Source organism: Taudactylus pleione, unplaced genomic scaffold (genome assembly GCF_031769625.1).
Source record: "Taudactylus pleione unplaced genomic scaffold, aTauple2 ptg000116l, whole genome shotgun sequence".
NCBI classification, from domain to species: Eukaryota; Metazoa; Chordata; class Amphibia; order Anura; family Myobatrachidae; genus Taudactylus; species Taudactylus pleione.
The window spans coordinates 17,710,087-17,736,532 of NW_028284518.1; the positions used below are offsets into that span (position 1 = coordinate 17,710,087).

The window sequence follows — 26,446 nt, forward strand, 5'->3', positions numbered from 1 at the left end:
ATCTTTAGTAAATATGCCACCTAGTTTTTATTTGCCTGTTAAAGGAGGCCAATAAAAAGCCACTTTCATAAAAAATGTAAGACTTTAATCATGTAGAAATAGTAAATGTGAAAAAAAATGATGCACTTAGTTATAATGGTTTGAGTTGTGTAAGACAAACACTGCAAACCGCAGTATCCATGAACATCCGCTGGCCTAGGACCACGCTCAGTGTGCCCATGTACTGTATGTGCTGACCTAGAAGAGTAGTAAGAATTGTATTTAATGTGTTGCTCTTCATTAATGACTCAATATACAGTATGTCAACCATTACACTGTAGTTAAAAAAGATTTTAGCAGAGCAATTGTCTCATCTCATCTATTGTGTAATTCCTGGACCTGCTGCAGGCTTCTCATACGAATGAATCATTTCCTGGCCAGCATACGCCTGCTGCAGACCTCTGAGGTTACGTTCAGAATAATAACATTCACATCTTTGATAGAAACCATTTTTTTATTTAGGTTAGAAAAAAAAAAAACTTGTGCACATCCCAGTACAACTCTTCATCTAAAATATATGTGATTTATTGCCCTGTGATTTCTTACCTTCATTTTTCTATATAAGAAAAATCCTTGTTTACAAGAATACAAATAAATCTGTAGTATGCAGAAGTACACACATGTGCTATGTCAGGGCACAGACAATGTTAGCAGCCCAGTGCTATGCCAGAGAAATAGATACTGGAGGAATATTCAGGAAGACTTTGTGGTTAGATTATCATACTTTATCCTTTAATCATACTATTGACGGACTATCTGCCCTAATGATAGGAATGCTGGTCCGCCTTCCACGGTGTATGCTAAGTGACATATCTGGTATGAATTCATTATTCCTCTGTGGTTTACAATATGAGCATTAGATTATTATTATTGTAGTAGTATAATATGTGTTGTTGTTTTTTTTTTAATTAAATTGGATATACAACCAACTTCAATCTGTAGACAGCAGAAATAGAACATCCCAAAATCTGTATAGCTAAATCCCAGTTCATCCATTTCCATTGACTGTATCTATTTATTGATTGATTGTAACAGTGCAGAACGGACCTTACACCGCCACTCCTGTGATATACATGTTCCTTGAGAGTGACACTACTCATTGTATAGCTGTATCCAAGAAAAGCTTCTTTCTCATTCCTGCAGTGAGTGAACCTAGTCTCAGCATCTCATTATCCCCTCATCTGGCTTTGTGTGAGGCCGCTGGTGTACAGCCCCCTCCTCTATTGCAGTACTAGGAAAAAGGGAAACACTGCATGCTTCAAAGTAGGATTCCTTACTCTTTACAAAGACCTGGACTTAGCTTGGTGGGCAGCTCCTGACCAGCTCTGGAACATTGGTATGCTCAGACCAAATGAGCTGATCTGAACCAACAACTTGCCTACTACACAGAATAATACCATAATGTAAAATAATGGGTGAAGTTACATGCAATTTGTGTAGTTGACTGGTCAGCTCAGTGTCATGTTCGATATTTGTCAGCATTTAGATGATCATGAATCGACCATACAGAACACTATGGACCGGATTCAGCAAGGATCACAACTGCGATTACGCACGCAATCGGCCGATTGTTGCGTTCTGCTCATGCATCGCACTGCGCGTGTGTGAACCAGCCACTGCGATCGGGACTGCCGATGCAGACCTATCGCAGAGTGATTGACAGGAAGTACTGTTTGGGGGAGGTGATGGGGGGTGGTCAGAGAAATGCAGGCGTGCCAGTGCGTTTGAACGCCATTACAGGGGCGTGCATAAATTATCCACTGTGATGCCATATGCGGCTTGGGCTCCACAGAGGTTAGCAATTCCTGAGTAAGGTCAGACCTTGTGCAAGTGTGCGTAAGGGGCCGATGGTACTCGATGTTACCGATGTTTTTGCAGTTTTGCAAAGTATTACGGATGTGTGTACGGTAAGGCAACTGGTGTACAATAATATACTGTACATACATACTTACATAGAGACATAAAAATGACATGTTAGGCTAAGTGAAAAGCTTGTCTGTCCTTAAATAAAATTGTGACCCATCATCAGAATCTCCCATAACAATATTAGCTAAGCATCAGTAAAATAATAAACACACTTTCTGAATCAGACAAAGCAATAAACACTTGCACGGGCTTAACACATGGTCTGAAGAAAAAGAAGGTCTAAAGCTGGCCATACAGTGTGCGATATGCACCGTGTGACGCGACGGAGGTCTGTGTCAGTTCTCCGCCTTATCGGGCGGTCCCCACACACGGTGCGATCGAGTGGCCGACCGCCAGATATACCGGCTTCCCCCCTTTCCCACCCGCAGCTGCATGGGATCGCACATTGCATCCCCAAATCGACAACCTGCAGTACAATCTGGGGGTGCGATGTTTGACCCCACGGGTGCGCACTCTGTCCAATATCATGCCCATACACGGTATGATACAGTAGCCAAATCGTACCAATCCGTTGGAAGGGCTGCTTTATCGCACCCTGTATGGGCACCTTAAATGACCTACAAGACTGTGTTTATAGAGCACTCTTGTAGCCAAAAATGATTATTCAATCACTAAAACATAACTTTTAATGTTTCAAAAATCTTATTAAAATTGACTTACAAGACAGACACCAGAAACAATAGGATAAGGTGTGTGATGTATACAATAGGGGGTGTAAGAGGTTGTACCTCTAGGGGCGGCGAAATATGACAAAGATGATACACTCTACAAACATATAGATAATTACATATACATATAACACAAAGACAATTATAAAATACACCCAGGAAGAAGGTATAACAGTGTTGCTATCACTACTTTCATGAATAAAAGTTGCTCTGTATTAATATTATTCAATGCAATAAATCACATCAGTATGCACCTTGTTTTACCATACAGTAAGGAAGAGTGATAGTCAGTGTAACACAGGTCTTTAATACCCTTTGTTCTGCTGCTCCCCATGGGGAGTGAGAGACATGCGTTCCACAGTAACTCTTGGAAACAACAGCCAGTATCATTTCCCTATTGTCAGTAAGTGGTTATTAACAGAGGCAGCCCATGTATTAGTATCTAGTCTGAAAACACATAGTAAATTGCTTTAATTGAATATACCCATTTTAAGAACTGTCTGTTTATTCCAATGAGCATGTCAGTATTTTATAGACAAAACGCTGATTTGATTTACTATATGTTTTCAGACTAGATACTAATACACGGGCAGCCTCTGCTAATAACCACTTACACACGCAGCTTCTTATTTCATTTAGCAGGTGTGATACCTGCTGATTAGAGACTAGGGGTCTATTTACTAAGCTTTGTTAGGAGATAAAGCGTACAGAGGTAAAGTACCAGCCAATCAGCTCCTAACAGTCATGTTACAGGCTGTGTTTGAAAAATGACAGGAGCTGATTGGCTGGTACCTTTTCTCCGTTCGCTTTTGGTGCAAACACATGGGATGGTCGTCATTGATAACGATATCGCTGAACGATCTCCCTGCACCTTTCTGGTGTGTAATTGTGAGTAAGCGCACCATTTATCAATAATCGCATTTGCAATGCAATCTGGGAATGATATTAGGGCCCAAAATTGCATTGCAGGATGTGATTATACCAGGCAGATGTATTAAATAGCACACAAAGGGACAAGGTATCCAAAAGGAGACGGAAGTGACCGCATCAGCATTTCTTCACTCCTATGTTTGGACTCCTGCACCTGCGCAGTCTACAGACCATGCATGTGTGGCAGAAATTGCTGGGGAGGGTAGTTTTTGCAAAGTGTAGCCTACAGGCTAAAGCTGCAGGGGCCAAACTCCAGAATGCGAAGTGTAGTCCACAGGCTACAGCTGCAGGGGCCAAACTCCAGAATACGAAGTGTAGTCCACAGGCTAAAGCTGCGGGGACCAAACTCCAGAATGCGAAGTGTAGTCCACAGGCTACAGCTGCAGGGGCCAAACTCCAGAATGCGAAGTGTATGTTGGGACTCCTGTACCTGCGCCGTGTACAGACCATGCATGTGTGGCGGCAATTGCTGGGGGAGGGTAGTTTTTGCAAAGTGTAGCCTACAGGCTACAGCTGCGGGAACCAAACTCCAGAATGTGAAGTGTACTCCACAGGCTACAGCTATAGGAACCTATGGTGGCTCCGTCTGATGTCGGAAAAGGAGGGACCGCAGAACATACTGGAGACATCAGATGTGTTCCCTACTTCATACACTGAAGTGATATTAAATATTTGCGGTATCCCCCGAAAATGGATGTTTACGGGGAATATGCTGCAAATTAATGATACATAGGCCCCTTAATGTTGAATGGGAATGTTCCACCTAAAATGCCTGTTGTTTTCAGAATGTGACTTGGTGTTGTTATAATGGGTAAATACTGAAGGATAACCAGCAATACAGTGACCAGAAATGAACCTCTGGATACTTCAAAAGCTGTAACCAATATCCTACAAGTGTAACAATTCCACAGCATAACAGAAGCCATATTCATCTATGAAAATGTGAAGTTAGTATGGGGTAGATTTATTAAAGCTTCTAAAAATTAAAAGTGATGGTGTTGCACTCATGAGCCAGAGCCCTAACTAGACTTTTTGGTGCCCTGTGCCAGAAAGAGCATTGGCGCCACCCCCATTTTTCAAATAGGGACATAACGCACCCAAAAAAGGGGAATGGCCTCATGGGGAAGGGCGAGGGAAGATATAGGAGAGGCCAGGAGATGCTGGGGATGAAATAAGAAGAAGCTACAAGTGAGAATGATAATAAACAGAAAATTGACAGGCTGAACAGTGCCCCTTGTTCTGTGGTGCCCTGTGCCATGGCACATGCCGGCACTACCCTAGTTACAGCCCTGTCATGAGCGCTGCCTTCCGGCTCCTGCAGTGGGTGATGGGAGACGTCATGACGTCTCTCCCATAGTACAGAGCGGGACCGAATGGGAGGATGGAGGAGCAGACAACAGCGGGCGCGGCAGGAGCGGGGATTCATGTAAGTCAGCGTCAGTATTTTCTGATACCCACATACCGCAGCAGAATGCGGTATGTGGGTAATGGGCTGCGACTGTTCTGACTGCAGTGGAACAGGCGCTGGATCATTCATATATTTCCTCAGCAAAATGGCAGGAACCTTGCAAACCCTCCTCGCCGCTCCAGCCCACAGCGCAGTGAGCGATGGAGGGAGGATGCTGTGTGTGAGAACCGTGATGTGATACAACCTTGGACACCATTCACGCAGAACTCACAGCAGCGTATGGTAGAGTAGTAGACATTTCCCATTGCTGAGACACTTCTGTCATATAAGGGGCACTACTAGCACTATATCACTACAGGAGGCACTGAATAGGTAGGACCACTACTGGGGGCACTGTATAAGAGGCACTACTGGGGGCAATTTATAGGAGGCACTAATGGGGGCCTGCATAAGGGGGACCACTACTGGGGGCACTGTATAAGAGGCACTACTGGGGGGCACTGTATAAGAGGCACTACTGGGGGCACTGTATAGGAGGCACTAATGGGGGCCTGCATAAGGGGGACCACTACTGGGGGCACTGTATAAGAGGCACTACTGGGGGCACTTTATAGGAGGCACTAATGGGGGCCTGCATAAGGGGGACCACTACTGAGGGCACTGTATAAGAGGCACTACTGGGGGCACTGTATAAGAGGCACTACTGGGGACACTGTATAGGAGGCACTACTGGGGGCCTGCATAAGGGGGACCACTACTGGGGGCACTGTATAAGAGGCACTACTGGGGGCACTTTATAGGAGGCACTAATGGGGGCCTGCATAAGGGGGACCACTACTGGGGGCACTGTATAAGGAGCACTAATGGAACCCTGCATAAGGGTAACTACTACTGGGGGCACTGCATTAAGGTGCATATTATTATTATTATTTTCCTTTATTTATATGGCACCACAAGGGTTCCGCAGCGTCTCACAAAGTACATTAACAAATTAGTAAACTCGTAAAACAGCGACTTACAGTACAAGACAATAAAGAATAGGAACATGGTATATAAACATTGCTGCAGCGATCATAACACTCAAAAAAGCAGTAGGGCATCAGCTACCAAGAGTTAAGTGCCCTTGTGGAGAGTTTTGAGTAGATAATCATATGAGTGAGGGAAGGAATGATGTGAATGGACAAATATTCTCTGTAAAGCGCTGCGGAATATGTGTGCACTATATATATAGACATTGCTGCATTAGAGATTATGGGGCCCATTTATCAAAGGGAAGTTGAGGTAAATTCCCCGAAAACGCCTGTTTTCGGGCTTTACCTCAAATACCAAGTATCCCCCGGATGTATGAAGGAGAGACCGCAGCAGGTATCTCCGATACTTGCTGCGATCCCTCCATTGCCGCCCACAGCCGCCTCCCCCATAGGTTTCTATGGGGGATGCGATGCTGCCAAATGTATCATATTGGCCCCAGCAACTAACACTATCTGAAGATAGCGTTAGCTGCTTTAGCCTATGGGGACTTACCGCATTTCAGCCGGCGGAGGGATCTCCCAGATCCCTCCACTGGCAATGGCCGCCGCTCATGTGCAGTTCGCGGGACTGCGCATGCGCAGCAACCTCCAGCCACATTGCAGGAACGGGATCCTTTCGGAGCCTGTCACCCTGCATGTGCCGAATCATACATTCGGCCGCTATGATCGCATTTTGCAATGCGATCATGGACGGTACTGCATGCCCTGATCGCATTGCAAAATGCGATCATTAATAAATGGGCCCCTATAACACTCAAATAACAGCAGGGTTTCAGCAACCAAGAGTTAGGTGCCCTAGTGGGGAGTAAGGAGTAGACGATAAGTAAGGAGAAGCACATTCTAATCATTTTCTATTTAAACCTGCTGCTGTCAAAGGGACTTATGCCCATATTACATAGCCTTAAAGAAACATGCATTACACAAAATTTGACTATGGGGAAACTGACTGGTAATCGGGCAGCATGAGACAGCTGTCTATTGTAATGTCTGCTATCACGTTTTGGTAATGGTGGTGGCAAACAAAAGGAAATGTATTTAAACAAAATGCCATTAATTGGCGTTTGCCTTACTAACAAATCTGCCAGTGCTCATGTATATATGTCCCTGGTAGTTGATGTAAAAGGGAACGGGCAGCAGAATGCGGTATGTGGGTAATGGGCTGTGACTGTTCTGACTCAGCTGCAGTGGAACAGGCGCTGGATCATTCATATATTTCCTCAGCAGAATGGCAGGAACCTTGCAGTCCCTCCTGGCCGGTCCAGCCCACAGCGCAGTGAGTGATGGAGGGAGGATGCTGTGTGAGAACCGTGATGTGATACAACCTTGGGCACCATTCGCTCAGATCACACAGCAGCATATTGGTAGAGTAGTAGACATTTCCCATTGCTGAGACACTTCTGCTGCTGCCCCCCTTATTCCCTCATCTTTGATGGGCAGACAATGCAGAGCCCCATACTTACTATCCATACTTACACAGTCCAACGCCCTGATTGGTGCCAGCTCCCCACTCTAACCACTCCTTTTGCCCCGTCCCCATTACATCATCCAGCCCAGGAACAAGTGGAAGTGAATGGAATAGAGAGATGATCCTAGTCGTGTCCCCAGGAGAGTAGCAGAGGGAGGGATCAGTATACTTCCCATCCCGCATATATAAGGACGAAGACGAGGGACCTGCGCCAGCCCAGACACCATCACACTGCGGCAGTGCACAGGACCGAGGAGCCAGGACACAAGACAGGGCTGTAACATCCACATAAGGAAACAGCACATAGACCCCGAGCTTCCCTGCATCAGCCAGACACAGCCCCCGCTATGCGTGAGATCGTGCACCTCCAAGCCGGCCAATGCGGGAACCAGATCGGTGCAAAGGTAAGATCACATCGCATAGCACTGATCTCCATGATGGAGGGGACCCGACTGCTGCCATGTAACTCGCTGTAAGCAGACGTATTAGTGACAGGTCCTATGCATTTTTCATCCCCATGCTGCTGCACGTAGTTGGTCGTTCACAGTACAGCAATGATTTCATTCAGCAGGATGGAACCAGCACCCCCTCCTCCTCTGTTCCCCAAATTAGCCACCTAGCAGGGAGAGTCCCTAATGCCGGCATTATGTATGGAATCCTGTCTGCTCCTCTGAGCAATACATTTTGGTACAGACACACTCACCTACCTATAGGGACAGTATATTTCTCTCGCTATACGGTCCCTTTGTTATACTATACGTTGATCTTGCTGGGTGGGGTCCCCTGACAGCCACCTTCATCACTCGCTGTGGGGGAGGTGTGCCAGCTCTTTGTGGGGCTGAGGCATTGCCTTTTGTGCGGTGCATTGAAATGAGATTATTCAGGGTGTTGTCTTGCCAACGGAATGAATGTAACGCTAGGCTTAGAAAACTAGCAATATGTGTTGTCACATTGTCACACATTTCATGATCAAAGTCATTTCTACATTTGCAATTGTCTGCACTGATAACTCAAAACATGAGCATACATATACAGTACATCTAATGTGCAATAAAGGAGCATGTAACGTGCAAACAATGCATATTGTGTATATATATATATATATTATAATATATTATATATTATTATATATATATTATAATAATTATATTATTCCCCAATTCATTTGTATTTTTCATTACATAGGAAACTATAGGGACTACATGTAATTTCCTACCATTGGCAACAGCTCTCTGCAGACTATTACTTTGGGTGTGGTATCACCAGGTTGTACGCACATTATGAAAGGTTTACTTGCATCAGTTTTCAAAGATAAATTCTTTAATGGCTTTATTTACTAATTGTAATTATAGTAATTAATATTTCATAAGATTTATATACATCATCAATCTAATGCATTAAAAGTGTTATGCATTTGTAATAAATATTTTAAAAATATTATTCCATAATCCTTCTCCCTTAATCCACTAGTCCAATTTCCACTATTTAAATGTTTTTCATGTAATGTAACTTTGCAGGCATATATCAGATGTCTTACCATATTTAATTAGGCTTGGTAACAATGACAATGTTATATTTTTTTTGACAGTTCTGGGAAGTTATCAGTGATGAACACGGCATTGATCCTACCGGTAGTTACCATGGAGACAGTGACCTGCAACTGGAAAGAATCAATGTATATTATAATGAAGCATCTGGTAAATCTATTGATTATTATTTATGCTGATTATTGTAATGTAAGTGTATTTTAAATGTATTTATTTCAAGCATTAAAACTAAAATTAACATTTATGGCTGGTGATAAGACTTGGTACTTGCATGACAATTTGTTTATCACTTACAGTATGAATGTATATTGGTAATTGTGAATTTTTCGTTATCATCCACAGGTAATAAATTTGTACCACGCGCAATCCTTGTGGATTTGGAACCCGGAACAATGGACTCTGTGAGATCAGGACCATTTGGACAGATATTTAGACCCGACAACTTTGTATTTGGTAAATATTTGGGTTGTCTCAATTGAAAATATAAACTAAAACAGGTATGCTAAAAAATATGCTCAGTATTATAAGCACCAGCATCATAGAAAATATGCATTAGTGTCAGGCTTTTGTGCTCGTGTTACAAAACATAATATATCCAGTTAATCCATATAACAGAGGTTCCAAACGTGGTCCTAAAGACTCCCCAACAGTTCAGGTGTAAAGATGGGCATCTACTATACAATTTTCTGTCAGATATCTGTCCAATCTGGCTGGTTGGAATGAAAACCTGGTAATGTATGGGAGAATTACAATTGTCCATTTGCTCACAAACACTGGAAAATAGCCAAAAATGGTTGTTCAGACAAATTGGTTAAAACACACAAATTTAACCAATTTGAACATTTTTTTTTGTCCTTTTTTCAGTGCGTAAAACCATATGATCGACTGTCATTTACTCCTATACATTACCAGGTTTTCATTCCAACCAGCCAGATTGGACAGATATCTGACAGAAAATTGTGTAGTGGATGCCCAGCTATAGAGATATCTATGGTTATACCCCTTTTACACCGGAGCTAAAACCCGGATTTTTGAAAGGTTAACCCGGGCAGCTCCCTGGTGTAAAAGGGGAGAGGGTTGGATCGCCAGGTCGAGTGACCCGGCAATCCGACCCAGGTAACTAGCAGGGTTTAACACGGGTGTATCCCGTGAAACCCTGCTGTGAGAACAGTGCACTCCAGAGCAGCCGGCCGATTGGTCCGGCTTCAGTGGCGCTTGGAGATGACGTCATCTCCAAGCGTCCACTTTCACTCCGGAAAAGCCGGGTCTATGCAGACCAGACTCCGGTGTGAGCGGCGCCGACTCGGGAATATCCCGAGTCGGCACCAGCAAAATTCCGGGTCTGATCCGGATAGGAACTTTGTTCCAACTCCGGGTCAGACCCAGAATTTAGGTGGAAAAGGGGTATTAATTAGCATCTCAGTCAATTTGATTTACCACCTGTGCTCAACCACGGATATCTCTAAAACCTGGACTTTTGGGGATCCTTGAGGACTGTGTTTGGGAACCTCTGATATATGCTATTAGGGCCCTGTCATATTGCTGCTCCCAATAACCTGCTTCCCAAGACAGTTGCCTCAGTTTAACCAGTGATAACACTACCCCTGCTAATGTACAGATCATGCCTACTTTGTGTATACACTGCAATCACAAAAGCATTCACTGATCAGCCATAACATTAAAACCACCTGCCTAATATTGTATAGATCTCCCTTGTGCCCCCAAAACATCTATGACCCGTCGAGGCATGGACTCAACAAAACCGATGAAGGTGCCCTGTTATCCCTGTTATATCTGACACTAAGAGGTTAGCAGCAGACACCTTATGCCCTGTAAGTTGCGGGGTGGAGCCTCCATGGTTCAAACATATTTTTTCCATGACATCCCACAGATGCTCGATGGAATTGAGATCTGGGGAAATTGTAGGCCAAGTCAACACCTTGAACTCTTTACAATGTTCTTTAAACAAATCATAAACAATTGTTGCAGTGTGGCATGGAGCATTATGCTCTTGAAAGAGGCCACTGTCATCAGGGAATACCATTGCCATGAAGGGAGGTGTACTTGGTCTGCAATAATGGTTAGGTAGGAAGTATGTCGAGAGCATCACACTGCCTCTGCCAGCTTGCCCTCTTCTCATAGTTCATCCTGATGTCATCTCTTTTCCAGGTAAACAATCACACGCACCCACCCACCCATCCAAGTGATGTAAAAGAAAACGTAATTCACACAGACAAGGTCACCTTTGCCCCATTGTCCAGTTCTGACATGTATGTGTCCATTGTAGGTGCATTCAGTTGCGGACAGGGGTCAGCATGGGGACTGTGTCTGGTCTGCGGCTACACAGCCCCATATGCAGCAAGTGGTGCTACAGTAGCTCTTCTGTGGGATAGGACCAGACGGGCTAGCCTTCACTCCCCACGTGCATTAATGAGCCTTGTGCGTCCATGACCCTGTCGCTAGTTGTTCTTCCTTGGACCATTTTTGCTAGGTACTAATCACTGCATAGCAGGAATACCCCCACAAGATCTGCAGTTTTAGAGATCCTCTGACCCAGTTATCTAATCATCATAATTTAGCCCTTGTCAAAGTCGCTCCGCTCCTAAAGCTGGGTACACACCTAAAGATTTTCTGTCCAACCATCCAACTAGTTGATTGATTGGAATGAAAATCTGGTAACGTATGGGAGTAACTGATGATCAGCAATTTGCTCCTAAATGCCAGAAAACAGATGAAAATGGTCGTCAGACAAGTTTGTTAAATGTTTGATGCAAACAATTTGTTCAAACACCAGTTTTTGTCCATTTTCCGGCGTTTGGGAGCAAATTGCTGATTGTCATTTGCTTTCATACCTTACCAGATTTTCATTCAAAACAATCAACTAGTTGGACAGAAAGTCTTTAGGTGTGTACCCAGCCTTACGCTTGCCAAGATTTCCTGCTTCCAACACATCAACTTGCTGCTATATATATATATATATATTTATATATATATTATATCCCACCCCTTGACAAGCGCCATTGTGACAAGATAATAAATGTTATTCGCTTCACTTGTCAGTTAATGTTATGGCTGAATGCTATGTCCTCAATGTAAGAAAATGCTCCATTGTTCACACCTTGGATAGATAAAATTATATAAATCATAACATTTCTAACTGGCTACCTTTTTAAATTACTTGTGTGTGCCAGTGTACTCACGCTTGCTTCAAATAACTAAGTAGAAACATTTACTATGAATAAAGTACAGTGAGCCTTAATCCCTGTTTAGGACGAACACCCACTTTAAACATACTCAAATGGATTTACATGCATCATATTTAATAAAGGACTTTTGAAACAAAAAAAGGTGCCAACTCCATTAAATATGGGTCACAGGTTGGTAAATAAGGCATTTCATTTCTTTATTTTAGGACAGAGTGGTGCAGGAAACAACTGGGCCAAAGGTCATTACACAGAAGGGGCTGAGTTGGTGGATTCTGTTCTAGATGTGGTGAGGAAAGAATCTGAAAGCTGTGATTGTCTGCAGGGTTTTCAGCTGACCCACTCACTGGGTGGTGGTACTGGCTCCGGTATGGGTACACTGCTCATCAGCAAGATTAGGGAAGAGTACCCAGACCGAATCATGAATACATTTAGTGTGATGCCATCACCCAAAGTCTCAGACACTGTGGTTGAACCTTACAATGCCACCCTCTCTGTGCACCAGTTGGTGGAAAACACAGATGAAACCTACTGCATAGACAATGAAGCCCTCTATGATATCTGCTTCCGCACTTTAAAGTTAACAACACCAACTTATGGTGACCTCAATCACCTGGTATCTGCTACAATGAGTGGAGTAACAACCTGCCTTCGCTTCCCTGGCCAGCTGAATGCAGACTTACGAAAACTAGCTGTCAACATGGTGCCTTTCCCACGACTGCACTTTTTTATGCCTGGGTTTGCCCCACTAACAAGCCGTGGTAGCCAGCAATATCGTGCACTGACGGTGCCAGAACTTACACAGCAAATGTTCGACTCCAAAAACATGATGGCAGCTTGTGACCCCCGTCATGGTCGCTACCTCACAGTAGCTGCTATTTTCCGAGGAAGAATGTCCATGAAGGAGGTTGATGAGCAAATGCTTAATGTCCAAAATAAAAATAGCAGCTATTTTGTTGAATGGATCCCCAACAATGTGAAAACTGCAGTGTGCGACATTCCACCACGAGGCCTCAAAATGTCTGCCACATTTATTGGCAACAGCACAGCCATTCAAGAGCTGTTTAAGAGAATCTCGGAGCAGTTTACTGCTATGTTCCGCCGAAAAGCCTTCTTGCACTGGTACACAGGTGAAGGAATGGACGAGATGGAATTCACTGAAGCTGAAAGCAACATGAACGACCTGGTGTCAGAGTACCAACAGTATCAAGATGCCACCGCAGATGAGCAAGGAGAATTTGAAGAGGAAGAAGGAGAGGATGAGGCTTGATGAGGAGAAAGGCTTATGGTTTTAGACAACAAAGAAAAGGAACAGAGTATGTCTGCTGCAAAATGTGTGTCCAAGCATGTGTTTTATTTCTATTGTCAAAGATGTCAGGATCAGTTTTTGTTACCTTAACAATGTCAAAAGTAACAGGTGTTGTTTTAGACTCTTCTAATTCATGAGAAGGCCTACACTACGTTTAGGAGGCTGTAGAAGTGATTTGACTGCTCTTAGATGTTGTTTTGCACTGGATAAGAACATAAAACAAAGTATTCGTGCGCTTTGTGTTGTCTTTTTATTCATTTTGTTCTAGGGAGAATTATTTTCTTTTTATGTAATAACTTGAATTCTACCTACTAAAAACAAATTAAAATCAAAGTAGCCTGTATTCTGAAGCATTTACACAGCTGATCTTATTGAAGTGCAGCTATCGCATACAGTTTAAGCAGCAGATATGTAGACTGAACCAATATTAAAGTTCCTAATGAATAATTGCTCCTGAAGTGTCTCATATCACTGGTTGATAGAGAACTGATAAGGCTGGTTCCACACACAATTGTTTTACCTTTTAAAGATCAATTACCTAAGCTCAGTCTGTGTGGCTAATGCAGGGTGCAGTTTCTGTGTGCTCAACCTTCTTCCATTTCCCTGACATACTAAGGGGGTCATTCAGACCCACTCGCGAGCGGCAATATGCTCGCAAGTGGGTCGATGTTCCCCACTGCGCATGCGCACGACGGAGGGAGCTCCGTCGTGCGCATGCGCGAGACCCGGCGAGCGAAGGACTTTCCATCGCTCTGGGTCTCGCACCAAAGGAGGCGTGTTGTCGATGTTGATTGACAGCACGCCCCCTTTGGTGGGTGTTCCGGGAGCGTGCCTGCCAGACGGAGGCGTTCCTATGGGAACGCCTACCGTTCGGAAGCCGGCCCCACTGACATCACTAGTGATGTCAGTGGAAGTGATTTTGGCTCTGATAGAGCCAAAATCACTCCTGGTTTTGCGGTTGAGAAACCCGACCACAGGGTTTCACTCGCAAGTCCGATGGTCAAGACCATCGCGACCATCTTGTTGGACGCTCGTATATGCTGTGGGTGGTGACCCACAGCTATACGAGCGTCCAGGAGGACGCTCCATTTTAATGGAGGTGGGCCCTGATTCAGAGCGAGCGCTCTGGTCAGAGCGTCCGCCTCTGAATCAGGGCCTAAATTCCTAGCCTCTCAAAAATTGCAGACATTGATTAAACAGTATGGGTATGTTACAGAACAGTGCACAACATTTCTGCAGGTAATGTTGTGGCTTCTCCAATCCAATTTGCAGTTTGTAATATTAACACAGATCAATATTATGCAACTGGGTCAGGTTTTGATATAACAATGTGTCACTTTTAATAGATTTATAAATCGACTTTTCATATGCTGACCATAGTAATCTATAGAGATCCTTAGAAAAGCACCGTATAATTGGCACAGAAAGCAGAGATACTTGGACAGTATTATGCTCCTCAGTGGTAATCAAATGATTTTTTTCTGCAAATGACCACTGTTTTTTCAATTAAGTCCTTGTTTGGATTTCTTGTTTTTTCCTATTACACGCCATGTACAAACAAAAGAGTTTTGTTCATAATGATTCTTCACATTATTGAAGTTACTGACAAAGTTATGCTGAGCATAAGAAATCTTCAACTAATTTGTTAAACTCTTCAGCGTATTTTAGATGGAGATTATGCTTGCCCTCTGGCATCAGATGCAACCTGCAAAACACAGAAACATAAACACCTTAATTACTATAGAGAACAATAACCTTATTGTCAGATAAGCTGTGGATGTCCATAATGTAACTATAAAACAGCTGAGACACTTGTTTCAGTGTCATGAAACAATGTAACATCACCAAACTCTCTACATTTCATACCAACAACAAAATCACACAGCTATCCGCATGTGACATTGAGCCTTGTTTCTATTTGGAAAAGAGCAGTTGCAATGAAGGTTCTATCATTTAGATTCAAGTGAACAATTTATTGGCATTGCAACTACCCCAGAGTTCAGCATTTAAGCCCATGCCCTACCTTTAGAATCTTTACTGTTTGGCTGCTAATATCAGTGGTCAATGTTTGTTTGTCATTATTTGACACACAGCATTATACATGCACCACTGTAGGACAAATATGTACCTACTTCAGAGTCCTCATGGTTATTTTAGAGATTTTTATTTTTTATTTATCCTAAGAATTTATTTATATGGAGCCACTAAATTATGCAGAAGGAAAACAATGATGGCCAACAGGCAAAATACAAAACAAGCAAAAGCAAACCATAAGACATTTAAGAAGAAAAAATGCAGTCACGATAAGAAATGAAGCTTAATGCTGTACACACAACATAAATGGTAAGGTATATAATGAAGTGTCATACAGAACGTGCAAGAGACAAACTAAAATGGACACACAGGCAGACAAGGTAGGAACAGATATGCTCGCATGTGCTTACAATATATATTGGGAGGGAGGAGGATGAGATAAGAAGCAAGCACACTGTAGGAATATGGACAGGGGCAAGCTGGTCCCAAGACTGGAATTAGATGAGAGACTGCTCTCAAAAAGAAAAAAAAGGTTATAACCATGATATCTACATCCATTGTACCCAAATTAGAAAAAAAATGTTATATATATGATAAAGGTATGTGAAGTCACAAAAAAAGTAATATCTCACGAATGTCTTTGTGGAACAAGTCCCAGAACCACTTGCTCTGTATAATGGACTAGATAAAACCAGTCCAAATCAATAGTCCACTTGCACACACTCTATACTCTGTGTCGGCATCATTACCCGAATCCAGTCGGGAGCGAATATCTAGTATAAGATATTATATCTAGGGGGCACCACATAGTGCATTTAACAGGAAAAAACAGATTGACTTGCGTACCAACGGTGGCGGTATGACCACCACGAGTATGTCTCACATAAATCAGTGTCCAGTGTTGCGTCCAGTATCTCTCTCCGGGCACTCTCACGCACGGACCATCGTCTCATCAAGCCACTTCCCTACGCGTTTCAACATAAAGTCTTCGTCAGAGGGCTGGCTTGTTGTCTTTGCGAGAGCCTCTAAATACTTTCCTGCGGCCAATCACAAATCTTCTAAACTCGTTGACAGTCTTTCTCAGCTGGTTTAATTAACCACCATACAGCTTTCTTAATCCGTATATCAGATCCAAATAACCTAGCTTCATGGCATTATACTCTCTCCTCTTCTTAATAAATACTTATTTATCATAAATAATTTACAATAAAAAGACACATTCTATATTGCACAGTTCCTCTATATACTAATAGCAACAACATTATACACTTAGGGGTATATGTATCAAATCTTGATGTGAGATAAAATTGTGAGATATATATCACCAACCAATCAGCTTCTAACTTACATTTTGCAGGCTGTGTTTAAGAAATTATAGTTTGGAGCTGATTGGTTGGTGATATATATTTCACAATTTTATCTCACATCAAGCTTTGATACATATGCCCCTTAATCATTATTTTGCATTTCCTTAAATACATTCACATGTGATAACACCACGCTAGATATATCGTAGTTTTAAACTACAAGTTATTATAATAAATATAAAGATATATAAAAATATAGACTTCTGCACAACAAGCCAGCCCTCTGACGAAGACTTTATGTTGAAACGCGTAGGGACGTGGCTTGAAGAGACGATGGTCCGTGTGTGAGAGTGCCCGGAGAGACGCGACACTGGACACTGTTTGATTTATGTGAGACACACTCACGGTGGTCATACCGCCACTGTTGGTACGCAAGTCAATCTTTTTTTCCTGGTCGATTGCGGTAATAGATTTTTTTACTTTTAATGTACTATGTGGCGCCCCCCTGTATTTGTTTTAAATTTGTATATACATATTATATATATACACACATACACAAACCAATGTCCCGCACTCTCGTCTCATTATGTCAACAGTGTGGTTGTGCCTCCAAGAACACCTTAGGTGGTCCTAATATATCCAAAAGAGCTCCTTATATTTAAAGAAACCAAAGAACCTAGGAATCTCTGAGATCTTCGAGATCCCTGTTTACCAGTAAGCCACCGGTGTACGGTATGGTTCTTTTCGTTGTTAACTGTGGCTAATATATTTCTTTTAAAAAGCTACTACATCCTCTTTATAGGTTTCTACAAGAACTGTAAGTTTGTCTAACCACTTCTCAGATCTGTCATTAACAAGTGTATTCTCATGGGTACTATTAAATTGTCCAATTTCACCTTTAGTTTTTTTGAGCTCAGAGCCCACTTCCTCAACAACAAGTAAGATGAGGTCGAGGGAACACATGTTCAAAACAGCACACCATAGGCTGCAAAAAAAAAGGATTATTACAGCCAATGGTGAAACCTCGTGGGATTTGTTTTGTTCTGAAATATTCAGACAAAAATTGTCCGAACCCTTACGTTTTAATTTTAATCATCTGTAGTACAAATCAATCGTGGTCTCATCTGGTAACCCTTGGAAGTCAAATGGTCAGACAAACATTTCTCAGCATCGTCAGTAAGAGACAAAACCCCACACTCAGCCTGTGTCAATAATCCTCATCAAGAAAATTAGATGCACCCTGAGACATCCTATAGTAGCAGATCTCAGGTAGATACAACAATGAAATCACAGACAATATTCATATGGAGTGACACCTTGAGGAGAACAAACAAAATTATTTAAAAATGATGTTCATATAACACCTTTTTTAGAATCTAAAATACATATATAGAATCACTGTTGGAAGACTTCAAAAGATCCAATCCAAATGATGGGTACAGGATAAGCTAAAAAGCCATCAGAAAATGAATCCAGCCTTAATATAACAAACCAATGTCCCGCACTCTCTTCTCAATGTCAACAGCGGGGTGCAGCCTCCAAGAATACCTTTTATCGGTGGTCCTAATATATCCAGAAGAGCTCCTTATATTTAAAGAAACCAAAGAGGGCACTCACCAGAAATAATACGTTTATTTCATTTATTGCAAACAGTAATTTGCAGACCGGTTGTAGTCATCACCAACATTTCAATCCTGAAGGACCTTTGTCAAGACTTGTCAATAATCCTCATCAAGAAAATTAGATGCACCCTGAGACATCCTATAGTAGCAGATCTCAGGTAGATACAACAATGAAATCACAGACAATATTCATATGGAGTGACACCTTGAGGAGAACAAACAAAATTATTTAAAAATGATGTTCATATAACACCTTTTTTAGAATCTAAAATACATATATAGAATCACTGTTGGAAGACTTCAAAAGATCCAATCCAAATGATGGGTACAGGATAAGCTAAAAAGCCATCAGAAAATTAATTCAGCCTTAATATAACAAACCAATGTCCCGCACTCTCTTCTCAATGTCAACAGCGGGGTGCAGCCTCCAAGAATACCTTTTATCGGTGGTCCTAATATATCCAGAAGAGCTCCTTATATTTAAAGAAACCAAAGAGGGCACTCACCAGAATAATACGTTTATTTCATTTATTGCAAACAGTAATTTGCAGACCGGTTGTAGTCATCACCAACATTTCAATCCTGAAGGACCTTTGTCAAGACTTGAATAAAACAACTTGATGGCTTACAAAAAAGGTCCTAATCTTAAACAATTATTGAGGAGACCAATGACAAGAGCAACACTGGATCAGACACAGACCTGGCTACACAGTCAAAAAACGGGTTACAAATGCACACCCATTGATGGGTCGCAAAATACAGATACAAATTGGTCTGTACAATGGACTCTGTAATTTACATGCTTTCCCGTCCCTGTGGACTCGCCTACATAGGGATGACCACACGTTGCTTCAGGGGGAGGATGGCAAATCACAGACTATTTGCCAAGCTCTCATAACTGGTACTACTGATAGACCAGTAGCCTTAAATTTTCTGAAAATGCGTCACCAGGTTGCCACATTGAAATGTAGGCTGTAACTGTTAGGGGGGGGGTGATAGAACTCTGAAATTACGTAAAAACAAGAGATATGGTAAGAACTTACCTTTGTTATCTCTGTTTCTACGAAGTCCATAGGGTCCACAGGGTGACCTTGGGGTATAGCTGGATCCTGGATCCTCGGGCACCACAGAGTTAAAGCTTTCAGCTGCTCCCAGGATGCACTTGGGTCCAACCTCCCCTATACCCCGCCCCCGAGCCACAGGCACCTCAGTTGGTAAGCAGTCCAGGCCGGAGGAGGAGACGAAACAGAGAGAAGGAAGACTGGAACACACAAGAACCATACTCACAGAAATGGGAGACGGAAAACCGGTGACCAGTCACAGAGCCCATATGAAGCCAGGTGCGTCAGGGCGGGTGCCCTGTGGACCCTATGGACTTCGTAGAAACAGAGATAACAAAGGTAAGTTATTACCATATCTCTTGTTTTCTACTTCAGGGTCCATAGGGGTCCACAGGGTGACCTTGGGGATGTCCCAAAGCAGTCCAACTAAGGGCGGGGACGCTCCTGTGCTGATAGGAGAACCCGGCGCCCAAAGGATGCATCCTGAGAGGCAAAGGTGTCAAACGCATAGAACCTCAAAAAGGTCTGAATGGAAGACCAGGTGGCCGCCTTACAGAGCTGAACAGCAGAGGCGCCACGGCTAGCAGCCCAAAAAGGGCCCACAGACCGAGTGGAATGAGCCTTAACAGAGGCTAGAACAGGTAAATCCTCCTGCATATAAGCCTCAATAATAACGGAACGAAGCCAACGGGCTAGAGTCTGTTTGTTGGCAGGCCAACCCCTCTTGTGAAAACCAAAGAGGATAAACAAAGAATCCGACTTCCTCACAGAACTAGTCCGGTCCACATAAACCTGGAGTGCACGGACAACGTCTAAGGAAGCCTCCCCAGCTGAAAGATCAGGCGACTGAAAGGCTGGTACAACAATTTCCTGATTAATGTGGAACCTGGAAACCACCTTAGGCAGGAACTCAGGACGAGTGCGAAGCACCGCTCTGTCCTGATGAAAAATCAGAAAAGGAGGACGACAAGAAAGCGCCCCCAAATCTGAAACCCTCCTCGCAGGAGCAATTGCCAAGAGGAAAACAGTTTTAAAAGTTAGCCACTTGAGCTCCACTGACTCCAAGGGCTCAAAAGACGGACCCTGTAAGGCCCGAAGAACCACCGCCAAATCCCACGGGGCCACAGGTGGCACAAAGGGAGGCTGGATTCTCAAAACTCCCTGGAAAAAGGTGTGTACGTCCGGCATAGCAGCGATCCTGCGCTGGAACCACACCGACAGAGCAGACACGTGCACCTTCAGCGAAGAAAGACGTAATCCTAAGTCCAAACCCGACTGAAGGAAAGCCAGAATACGCGAAACCCGGAACACCTGGGGATCATAGTTTCTGGCCTCGCACCACTGAAAGAAAGTGTGCCACACTCTGTGATAGATCCTCGCGGAAGCAGGCTTGCGCGCCCTCAGCATGGTGGTAATAACGGAGCTAGAAAAGCCCTGAGACCTCAGGACGGCTGTCTCAAGAGCCACGCCGTCAAAGATAGTCGACCCAGATCCGGGTGAAGACAGGCCCCTGAGACAACAGGTCCCGCCGTTGAGGTAGGAGGTACGGAGCGTCGATGGACAGGCTCCGCAGATCGGAGTACCACGGCCTTCTGGGCCACGCAAGGGGCCACCAGGATCATTGTGCCTCCGTCCTGTTTGAACTTGCGCAGGACCCGAGGCAGCAGAGACATCGGAGGGAACAAGTAAGCCAGTTGAAACAGCCATTTCACCGACAGCGCGTCTATCAGACTTGCGCCTGCGTCCCTTGTCCTTGACCCGTACACAGGCAGCTTGTGATTATGATGGGACGCCATCAGGTCCAGCTCTGGCAGCCCCCACTTGTCCACGAGTAGTTGGAATACCTCTGGATGAAGCGACCATTCCCTGGGATGCACGTCGTAACGGCTGAGGAAGTCTGCCTCCCAATTGAGGACTCCTGGGATGAAAACTGCCAAGAGAGCTGGAAGATAGCGCTCCGCCCAAGCCAGGAAGCGGGACACCTCCGACATCGCAGCTCGACTGCGAGTCCCTCCCTGGTGATTGATGTACGCCACCGTGGTGGCGTTGTCTGACTGCACCTGAACGGCCCTTCCGTGAAGAGCGGTGCCGGATAACTGCAGGGCTCTGTATACTGCCCGTAGTTCCAGGATGTTGATGGGAAGAAGCGCTTCCTCCGCCGACCAACGACCCTGAAGTGACAAGGAGCCTGTCACCGCCCCCCAACCCCGGAGACTGGCATCTGTTGTGAGCAGAACCCATTCCGAGATCCAAAAGGGGCGCCCCTCTAGGAGATGAGCCGTCTGCAGCCACCAGGCTAGGGACAGACGCACCTCCGAGGACAACACCAGCATCTGAGAGCGGATCCTGTGTGGCAATCCGTTCCATTCCGAAAGAATCAGCCTCTGCAGGGGCCTGGAATGGAACTGGGCAAACTCCACCATGTCGAATGCCGACACCATGGACCCCAAAACTCTCATCGCTGAGTGCACCGACACTCTGCCACTGCTCAGACAACTGTGAATCCGCAGCTGTAAGGAGGAGACCTTCTCTGGAGTCAGAAAAATCCGTTGCTGACGAGAGTCAAGCAGGGCCCCCAAATGAACCATCCGCTGTGATGGGATGAGGGAGGACTTCTTCCAGTTGATCAACCAGCCGTGCGCCTGTAGACAAGCGACCATCAGATGGAGATGCTGGATCAGTACCTCCGGGGAGCTTGCCAGCAAGAGGAGGTCGTCTAGATACGGTAGCAACCGTATACCCTGGCTCCGAAGATGATGGTGCCGTGGAGAGACCAAAAGGGTAGAGCCCTGAATTGGTAGTGGTTGTGGAGAATAGCAAACCGCAGAAACCGTTGGTGCGATGTTGCTATAGGCACATGGAGGTAGGCGTCCTGGATATCCAGGGAGACCATATAGTCCCCCGGTTCCATCGCCAGAATGATGGAACGCAAAGTTTCCATCCTGAATTTGGGAACCCTGAGAAACCTGTTCAGGGACTTCAAATTGAGGATGGGGCGATGAGAGCCATTGGGTTTCTGCACCAGAAACAGCGTAGAGTAATACCCCATCCCACGTTGAGACTGTGGCACGGGTATAATGACCCCCGCCGTCAGCAAGGCCTCTATGGCTTCCTGAACCTGCAAGGCCTTGGTTTTGTCCTGAGAAGGACTTGTGCAAAAAAACTGGCCAGGTGGCCTGTGCCGAAAAGACAGGGCGTACCCCTGGGAGACCACTTCTCGCACCCAGGCATCCGTGGTGGTATTGTGCCAGCACTGGGCGAATTGAAGAAGTCAGCCTTCCACTCTGGGGTCCCCCAGAGGGAGGCCCGTCCCATCACGCAGAAGGCTTATCTTCTTGCTTGGAAGAAGGGCGCCTAGCACTCCAGGCTTGCTTCTTTGGCTTTGAGGCGGTCTTGGGAGCGGACTGCCTCGGGAAGGACTGACCCTTTGCCTTGCCCTGAACCCGAAAGGAACGAAAGGCCAAGCTCCGGACCTTAGCAGGTGTAGTAGCTGAAGGGAGGAAGGCTGACTTGGATTTTGCCAGGGTATCTACTATTTTGTCCAGGTCCAGACCAAATAGTAATTCTCCATTAAAAGGTAAGGCCTCCAAGCCTTTCTTTGAATCTGCATCTGCTCTCCAAGACCGCAACCACAAGGATCTACGAGCAGACACTGCTGCCGCCGAAACCCTAGAGGTCAACAGGCTAGCATCCAACGATGCTTCTCCAATGTAGGAGGCGGCATCTCTCATCTGTCCTAACAACGCCCTCTGGACGTCCGGAGCTTCATCCGTAAACATGTCCTCCAAGGCGTTGGCCCACCCCTCAATGGCCTTGGCCACCCAGGAGATGGCCATGGACGGCCGGGCTACAGCCCCTGAGAGAGAATAAATAGACTTTAGACAAGTCTCCACCTTCCTGTCAGTAGGATCCTTCAGCGAGGATATAGACGGCAATGGCAAAGTAGCACTCCTGATGAGGCGTGTTACATGGGAATCGACTGCAGGCGGAGTTTCCCATTTCTTACAATGCGCTTCCGGGAATGGATAATTGGACGCCAAGCGTTTCTGTGGCAGGAAACGCTTACTGGGTGACTGCCAGGCCACCGCCATGTGATCAGTCAACTGATCAGACAAGGGGAACGCTGCAGAAGTAACCTTAGCTGTTTTAAAACTAGGATACCTCGACTTGGGAGCGGGTGCCTCATCCTCAATCAGAAGAATGGCCCGCACCGCCTTAACCAGAGCCCGCACATTGATGGAAGACTTAGTGTCTACCTCCTGGACTGAGGCATCTGAGGCTGAGTCATCCTGCACCTCACCATCATCCGAGGACCCCTCAGAATCCTAAAGATGCGCAGCCTGCGCCATGACTGAGCGTTTAGACGCCCTGGAGGGCACGTCACTGCGCAACATCGACTGAAAAGCCGAAGATGCTGCCGCCAAATCTTGGACAGTGTGGGAAAGCGCATCCACCCAGGGTGGAGGAGCTGCCACAGGACCCTGAAACGGCACCACAGCCTGCTGTGCCACAGGGGTGGACTGAATATACATTGGCAACCCCGCATAGGGACCAACAGGCTGAGACCCCGGGGGAGTCTGCAATAATTGTGGGGCACCCGGGGAATGGGGGATGGCAGGCAGAGGCAACGCCCTAGTAGGGGCGGCAGTCGGGACCGACAGACGGTCCGCGATGGACACCAGCACCTGGGAAAACATCGCCCATGGTGGCTCCTGCGACATGGGAGGTTTAGACATACCAGGGAGCGCCTGGCACCGTCCGCACAGGCCGTCCTGTGACAAATCTTCCCTATCCACTCCTGCAGAACAACGCCTGCAGGAGAACAATACCGGAGCCCCGGAGTGCTCAATCTCCTCCTCAGACATGACTTAGGAAGAAAACGTGCGCACTCACCAGTGTGCTGAACAACAGCCCACAATATGGTACTGTGTAGCACACAACTGTATGTGACGTACCTCACAAATACGTGATCTATTTAGGTGAGGTCAGTAGAAACACCCTTCCCCCGCACACCTGTAGGGCTTGTAGGAGAAGGAAAGGGATAGGTATAAGCTGACAGTAAGTAGAAAAAAGACACAGACAGGCAGCACTAGCAAAAGTCACATACCATGCAGAGAAGATATACTCACTGCACCTTTCCACTACAATCAACCTCCCAGATTCAGTGTCTGGGAGGGCTATAGTGCTGTGTACACTGTCCTTTTGCAGGGGAGAGGTACACAGGGGGACCGGTCCGCGTGGTCCCTGAAGATCTGCGCTGCCAGTAAGAAAATGGCCGCTGGAGACCTCAGAGGAGGAGTGGCCGAGTAACTGCAGCTCAGCAACGCCAGACTCCGTGCTGAAAGGCGCGCTGAGCTGAGGGGAGGAGCCGCTAGACAGGGAAGGCTTCCTCCCCTGGCTAGCAAATTTAACCCCCGGGTTGCCGGCATCCCGTTTGCCGCATAATTTACCCTGGTGGTCTAGTGGTCTGGCGGGGTATGCCTCCGCTGGTGGTGGGGGCCCGCCGCCACCACTAGCGCCCCCGGTCTGTCCCCTAGACCGGGGGCATGGGACTGCATTTACAAGGAACCCGCGCACCGCCGCTAATCAGCGGTGCGCGGCTTACCTTAATCTCCCCGGCATCTTCCGGCAGCAGTCCCGGGGGAAGCCAGAGTCTGGCTAGTACAGACTCTGGCTTCCCCCGCCGCGATCCCCAGTTCAGTGCTGGCGTCGCGGCGCCAGCAGGGAGAAGGAGCGGCAGCGTGTGCGTCTGTACAGACAGCCCAGCGCTGCCGCTCTGGAGAAAAAAACTCTAGTCAAAAAAATAAATAAATTTAACTAAGTTAAAAAAAGCTTTAGGGGGCTGCTCCTGCTCCTGCAGCCCCCCCCCGCAGGGTGACCCGACTCCGGCCGGGCACCATCTTAAACTGAGGTGCCTGTGGCTCGGGGGCGGGGTATAGGGAAGGTTGGACCCAAGTGCATCCTGGGAGCAGCTGAAAGCTTTAACTCCGTGGTGCCCGAGGATCCAGGATCCAGCTATACCCCAAGGTCACCCTGTGGACCCCTATGGACCCTGAAGTAGAAATGGAGAATTTTTGGATTATATTGGATTAGTAGACTGGGTATTATGACACCAACAGGCCTTAATGAGTCTAATCCAATTAATATTTTTTTGAAATAGAAGATATGTGTCCATTTTTGGCTGTCTTTGTGACATCTTCTGGGTCATCATGGAGTTTTGTTAACTATAATTATTTTTATTGTTTATGTAGTTATCAGGTATCTTACCTGATATTGGTAACAATATCTATTTGCCTATGAATATGGTTTTTAATAATGCCTATTATTTACACGGATGATAAATATTATACATTTTTCTATTATCTAATGGCTATTATGTTGTTACTACTATCCCTATCTGTAATGTACTGTTATATCCTTTGAGCAAACTGTGAGGTTTAGGATGGATTTCTCCACCACATTGCCGCTATATGCTGTATTTGAGATTAATGATAATTGGTTACATATCGCTGGCAGAGCGCTGGTTGTTTCCGGGTGTCGCGTCATCGTACCTGTCACTTAAGGTCTCGTGCTCGGACGAGCAGCAAGTGTAGCTCTTGGTAAAGCAACGCTGTAATGGCTACTTCCGGACGTCGATCTCCGGTGTAAGTGGTTTTTGGTGCGTGAAACAGGTAAGAATGGTATAAATTGGGCCCTTGATACATATGCTGTTTATGCTGTTGGTGACGGTAATGTAATTTGGTGAACATGCAAGTTGATTATGGTTGTTTTATTCAAGTCTTGACAAAGGTCCTTCGGGATTGAAACGTTGGCGATGAGTACAACCTGTCTGCAAATTACTGTTTAAGCGTACTATTGCCGGTGAGTGCCCTCTTTGGTTTCTTTAAATATAGGAC

At 45.3% G+C, this 26,446-nt stretch overlaps 2 protein-coding genes across 2 annotated transcripts in view; one reads left to right on the top strand and one right to left on the bottom strand.

Moving 5' to 3' along the window:
• Positions 1-7,538: 7,538 nt before the first annotated feature.
• LOC148524797 (tubulin beta-2B chain) lies at positions 7,539-13,759 on the top strand. The gene is made up of 4 exons (XM_088471715.1): positions 7,539-7,871; positions 9,056-9,164; positions 9,357-9,467; positions 12,427-13,759. The coding sequence occupies exons 1-4, from the start codon at positions 7,815-7,817 to the stop codon at positions 13,485-13,487; spliced, it is 1,338 nt and encodes a 445-aa protein (XP_088327841.1). The 5' UTR covers positions 7,539-7,814; the 3' UTR covers positions 13,488-13,759.
• A 1,082-nt stretch (positions 13,760-14,841) lies between these two features.
• The window catches only part of BPHL (biphenyl hydrolase like), a 152,055-nt gene continuing 140,450 nt past the window's right edge, over positions 14,842-26,446 (bottom strand). The window contains exon 7 of the mRNA XM_088471794.1: positions 14,842-15,231. Within this exon, the coding sequence (XP_088327920.1) occupies positions 15,138-15,231 (94 nt within the window). The 3' untranslated portion in view covers positions 14,842-15,137. The remainder of the gene's footprint in view (positions 15,232-26,446) is intronic.